Genomic DNA, 6,000 nt, shown 5'->3' with positions numbered 1-6,000 from the left:
AGACGGGCTTCCCTCACCCTCAAGATCAGCCCGCCAGCGAGGAAAGACGAGCCAGATGGGAGGCAAAGAGGAGACATCGTATTTCTAAAAGGCAAGAAAGGAAGGAAGGAAGGAAAAAAAATACCCCAAGCGGCACAGAGTGGACTCTGGTCCGGGAGAGCACGGTCGAGCACCGGAACGTGGACCAAGAGGCACCGGAATGCAAACAAAGCTCGCGGGCGCCTGTGCAGGGCTCGTGGAGAAGCCCAGAAAGTTTGTTTTATGATGGCTTGAGTGCGCGAGTGTGTGCAGGGAAGCGAGGCTGCCAAGTTTCTTTCTCCCGTGGCGTTATTTGGGAGGAGATGGCTCTCCTATGAACAAGCGGAGCTTTGGGGGGCTTGTGCTGGGGGGGCACCTGTCTCTCATTTTATTTTATTTTTTGGAGGAGGGGTGTACCTCACCATGTCGAAAGTGATCCAGAAGAAGAATCACTGGACTAGCAGGGTTCACGAATGCATCGTGAAGCGGGGGCCCCAGGGCGAGCTTGGGGTGACGGTGCTGGGGGGCGCGGAGAACGGGGAGTTTCCGTATGTAGGAGCGGTGGCTGCGGCCGAGGCGACGGGTCTTCCCGGCGGCGGCGAGGGCCCGAGGCTGGGCGAAGGGGAACTGCTTCTGGAGGTGCAGGGGATCCGGGTGGCCGGCTTGCCCCGCTATGACGTGTTGGGAGTCATCGACAGCTGCAAGGAGGCGGTCACCTTCAAAGCCGTCAGACAAGGTAAGATGCGGCGCGCCTCTGGGGGGCGCCCCCAGAAAATGCGCGGCCTGGGGAGTGTCTCCCTAATCTTGATTTCCCGCTTTCCTCCTCGCAGCGCAGCCAAGAGGGGAAGTTGAGGCCGAGCGCCCTGTCGCTGAGACAAACACAGAATTGTTGCGAGACTCTAGGTTGTTTGTCCACCTGCATTTGGGAGAGGCTTTGGGTTTGCGCAGTGAACCGGGAGACATATCCCAGGCCTGGTTTGCCAACCTGTTATCTCAGCCGCCGAGTGCAGCACAGTCTCGCCTGCGCCTGGCGGAGAGTTGGGGAACTGAGGCAGGGGCAACGCTGGACACAGGCCTAGCTCCTTGGGTGAGGGATTCAGCGGGAGCAGCTGCTGACATTCTTCTGCCACTTGTTTGTTTCCTCACCTGGAAAGTGGGTATGAAGGAGGGAAGGATCCTCAATTTACTGGATCCCTTCCATCAGAAAGCTTCACTATGCATGCTCTCCCATCAGACTAGGGTATAACCGACTGGCAGTTCCTAAGCCCGCTTACTGAAGAGCCTGCGTTCACCCACAGCCAGATGACGCATGTGTCTGTACGGTGTGGCCCAGCACCGGGCATGTAGGGGTGGGGAGAGGGATATTTAGCTCTTGGTGCAAATGTAGCCCAAATTTACTCTGTCACCATCATCATCTATGATAATGACAGATACCATTCATTGATGCTTATTCTGTGCTGGGCTCTGGCCGCTGCTTTACTAGTACAATTTCGCTCTTGATTCATAATAAGGGAGAGTTTTTCTTACAAATCCCATTTTACAGGTAACGAAATCGGGACTGACATTAGTTAAATGACTTGCTCTATGTTACACTGTTACCAAAAGCCTGGTTTGAATTGCAGAGCCTTAAGCGTTGGGGAGGAATGGGCAGAGGTAATGACCCTCAGGGACTGGAGGGGCTGACTTGTGTCAGGGTGTGGACCAAACTTAGTTCAGAAAATGGTACAGGAGGAGAACATGTCTTAAAGGATGGAAGATGCAGTTGGTTTTTTGAGGGAGGGCCCCTTTACATTTTGCTTTGGGGCAGACAAATGGCTGTCCTTACATCAGCCTAACAGAGAAGACTGAAGTCTCTTAAAGACATCCCCTTTTATGACCAAATACCATGACGTAGTTCTTTCTCTGAAAACACCAAAGGAGGTGGCATAGTTTAGCATGGTGAGAAGTTCCCACATGTGTCTGCTGGTGGACAGCAGCTGGAGGAATGTGTCAAAAGAAAGAAGGCTAGGCTGGGCTGGGCTTCTCTTGGAAACAGGCTTGTTCCAGATGAAAGAGGGCAGGGGGAATAGCTAGGCCTTTTGGTAGCTTTGGGAGTCAAGTGATTGACACTTAGCTATGGAAAGCTTTGGCCATTTATGTCCTGATTTCCACTTGGACACCTCCTCCAAGAAGCCTTCCAGCATCCTGTCAGGATGAACAAATCTTTCTTCTTCTGGGCTCCCTTAATGTGTATCTTGTGATTTTTAATTTACTCAGAGCTTTGAGTTACTACCTTCATCTCCCAGGTAGTAAGCTTACTGCAGGGAGAGACTGCCTCATTCATTGCCCTTCTCCCTTTCCTTTGCTTGAGATCCATCACCTCTGAAATATTTCCATATCTGTAAAATGGCTTTCTTCTGAGTGCTCAGTAAAGGTGAGCCGTTGTTATGTTTGAATTGAATTTGAGTACTTATTTATTTGTAAGGTTAACTTTCGGTGTCAGGGACCTGGATTATTTATTAGGATTTGACAAAGTTGTAGAGAAAATACTGTGTCAAGACATTTGATGGGAACAGGTGCAGATCTTGGTTCAGAGACATTTTGGAGAAAGGGCTGGAGGAAGGACAGACAGGGGTACCTGCCCATCTAATAGGGGTTCTAATGGGTCTATGGGGACTTGTTTTCAGTGTGGAAGATGCTGAATGTCCCTGGGCTTCCTCTTTTCACTGGTGATCAAAGTCAGGAGGCATCATCCCAGAGCTCCTCATGATAGATAGGGTTTAGGAAGGATTGGTGAGATAAACAAGTAGGCTTGGAACTGGTTTCAAAGAGAACCATAGTGTCTCAGGACTATTCTGTGCACACGTGAATGTTCACAGCAGGTATGTGTATATGTAAGTCTACTTGTAATGGAGTAGAATAAGTGTTGATGGGGAATCTCAAAGGCCCTGGAATCCACTACAATATGAAAACTACTATTTCCTGTAATAATTATGTAGGTAACAGCTCTTCTAACATCTTCCTTACCAGTAAAGATGGCCCTAGAAATCACTTCCCCAGTCTTCTGCTCCCTCTTTCATACTGAGAATATGATTTGAATGATATTAACAGAATCACTTTTACTGTGTCTTCATTACTGTGTCTTAATCATGTCAGGTAGGCTCATACTTGGTATGTGGCAAAGAAAATGCTATTTCTATATTGTCTACATCTTGAGTTAGCTATAGCCATTGATATGGATCACTCTGGATGCTGTCTATATGGAAATGTCACAGTCTTCTTGTGGGAGAAGGTTCTGCTGTTGTTATTTCATGGGAGCTCTCTGGAAAGATGGATGGACCAAAATAAAACCAAAACCAAACTCACTGCTATCAAGTCAATTCTGACTCATAGCGACCCCCATTGGGTTTCCGAGGCAGTAAATCTTTATGGAAGTAGATTGCCCCCTCTTCCTTCTCAGGAGTGGTTGGTAGGTTTGAACTGCCAGCCTTCTGGTTAGCAGTCAAATGCCTTAGCCACTGTGCCACCAGAGCTCCTTATGGATCAAAATAGTCTGTAGCAAATGGTATTAGAATCAGTACTTTATTGACATATCATCAAGTTACAGTAAAGTGCACAGATTGTAAGTATATAATTTGTTGAGTTTTGACAAATATATATGCTCCTGCAGTCATCACTCCAGTGAAGAAATGGAACATTTCTGTCCTTGTGGAAATATCTCTCATGCCCCTTTCCCATCATTTCTCCCTACCTCTATAGGCAAATGCTATTGTGATTTCTTTCATAAGAATATAAATGAAATAATGCACAAGGTACTCTTTTTTCCCCCACATTGTACTATTTTGTGTCTGTTCTTTTCACTCAACAAAATGTTACAGATATTTTTTTCATGTTGTGTGTATCATTTGTTCTTTTTTAAAATTGTTGAGTAGTATTCCATTGTATAGATACAGAGTTTCTTTATCCATTTGCTTGTTCATGACATTTAGACTTTGACTATCATGAATAAAGCTGCTATAAATGTTCCATTTGCACCACATCTTTGCCACTCTTTGTTGTTGTCTTGTCTCGAATTTTAGCCATTTTATTAAGTGTTTGTGGAGAAAGAGGAAAGAAAAAAAAAAGGTAAGGAAACTTTGATATAGGATGTATTGTTGTTTGGTGCCATTGAGTCAGTTCCAACTCGTAATGACCCCACAACAGAACGAAACACTGCCTGGTCCCTTGCCATCCTCACAATCATCGCTGTGTTTGAGCCCATTGTTACAGCCACTGTGTCAGTCCATCACATTGAAGGTCTTCCCCTTTTTTTGCTGACCCTTTGCTTTACTGAACATGATATCTTTTGTCCAGGGACTGCTCCCTTCTAACAACATAACCAAAACACAAGAGATGAAGTCTGGTTGTTCTTGCTTCTAAGGAGCATTCTGATCCTATTTCCTCTAAGACCGATTTGATTGTTCTTCTGGAGGTCCATGATGCATTCAGTATTCTTCGCCAATACCACAATTCAAAAGCATCAATTCTTCTTCCATCTTCCTTATTCATTGTCCAGCTCTCACATGCATATAGAAAATACCATGGCTTAGGTCAGGTGCACCTTGGTCTTCAAAGGGACATCTTTGCTCTTAAACACTTCACAGAGGTCTTTTGCCACAGATTTGCCCTGTGCAATATATTGTCTGATTTCTTGACTGCTGCATCCATGGACATTGAGTGCAGATCCAAGTAAAATGAAACACTTGCCAACTTCACTCTTTTCTCCATTTATCGTGATGTTGCTTATTGGTCCAATTGTAAGGATTTTTGTTTTCTTTATATTGAGGTGTAGTCCATACTAAAGATGGTGGTCTTTGGTCTTCATTAGTAAGTGCTTCAAGTCTTATTCAGTTACAGCAAGCAAGATTATGTCTGCACATTGCAGGTTGTTAATGATTCTTTCTCCAATTCTGATGCCATACTCTTCTTCATGTAGTTCAGGTCTCAGGTTATTTGCTCAGCATACAGATCAAGTAAATATGATGAAAGGATACAACCATGAACAGACACATTTCCTTATTTTAAACCATGTAATATCCCCTTGTTCTGTTCAAATGGCTACCTCTTGGTCTATGTACAGGTTCCTCATGAGCACAGTTAAGTGTTCTGGAATTGCCATTTTTCAGAACGTTACACATAATTTGTTGTGATCCACACAGTCAAATGCCTTTGCATAGTCAATAAGACACATTAAAATAAACAAAATAATAAAACACAAATATAGGATGTAGCAAGTATTTATTAAACACTTGCCTTAGAATGTGCCATGCCTTTTGCTAAGTGAATGCTTTATATCTAATTTGTTGTTGTTGTTAAATGCCGTTGAGTAGATTTTGAGTGATAGTAACCCCATATGACAGAATACAACCATCTTCTAGGGTTTTCTTGGCTGTAATCTTTATGGAATTGGATTGCCAGGTTTTTCTCCCATGGAGCTGCTGGTTGGATTCTGACTGCCAACTGTTTGGTTAGCAGCAGAGTACTTAACCCTTGTACTACCAGGGCTGTGTTCTCAGAGTAGGGCCCAGGTGTTGGAAACTGAGGTTCAGAGTTTGAGTAACTTTCCTAAGGCTCATACAACAGGTGGCAGAGGTAGACTTGGAATCCAGTTGTGTCTGATTCCAAAGCCCATGCTCCCAGTTGCTAGGACAGTGGGTCAGTCACAAAGGGTGGTCCCCAGAATAGTGGCATTAGTATCACCTGGAAACTTGTTATGAAGGGAAATTGCTGAGCCCCTCCCCAGCCCTACTGATTCAGATACTGGGGGATAGAGCTTAGGGGGTGTTTTAACCAACTTTTCAGATGATTCTGATGCATGTTTAATTTTGAGATGCATTGCCCTAGAGAGTAAGGTGCTTTGTTGGTGCAGTGGTTACAGCATTTGGCTGCTAACCAAAAGGTTGGCAGTTCAAACCCCATAGCCGCTCTGCTGGATAAAGACAAGGCAGTCTACTTCCATAAAGT

General features: G+C 44.9%; 1 protein-coding gene across 1 annotated transcript in view; it reads left to right on the top strand.

The window, feature by feature from the left end:
- The first annotated feature begins 441 nt into the window (after positions 1–441).
- MAGI1 (membrane associated guanylate kinase, WW and PDZ domain containing 1) overlaps positions 442–6,000 on the top strand; it is a 915,229-nt gene continuing 909,670 nt past the window's right edge. Inside the window, exon 1 of the mRNA XM_042781953.1 lies at positions 442–754. Within this exon, the coding sequence (XP_042637887.1) occupies positions 442–754 (313 nt within the window). The remainder of the gene's footprint in view (positions 755–6,000) is intronic.

The sequence above is a fragment of the Orycteropus afer genome, unplaced genomic scaffold (assembly GCF_000298275.1).
Source record: "Orycteropus afer afer isolate SDZICR_OR568_19922 unplaced genomic scaffold, OryAfe1.0 scaffold00201, whole genome shotgun sequence".
NCBI lineage: Eukaryota > Metazoa > Chordata > Mammalia > Tubulidentata > Orycteropodidae > Orycteropus > Orycteropus afer.
The sequence above is the reverse complement of the archived record's forward strand: the minus strand, read 5'-3'. Positions and strand labels throughout refer to the sequence as shown.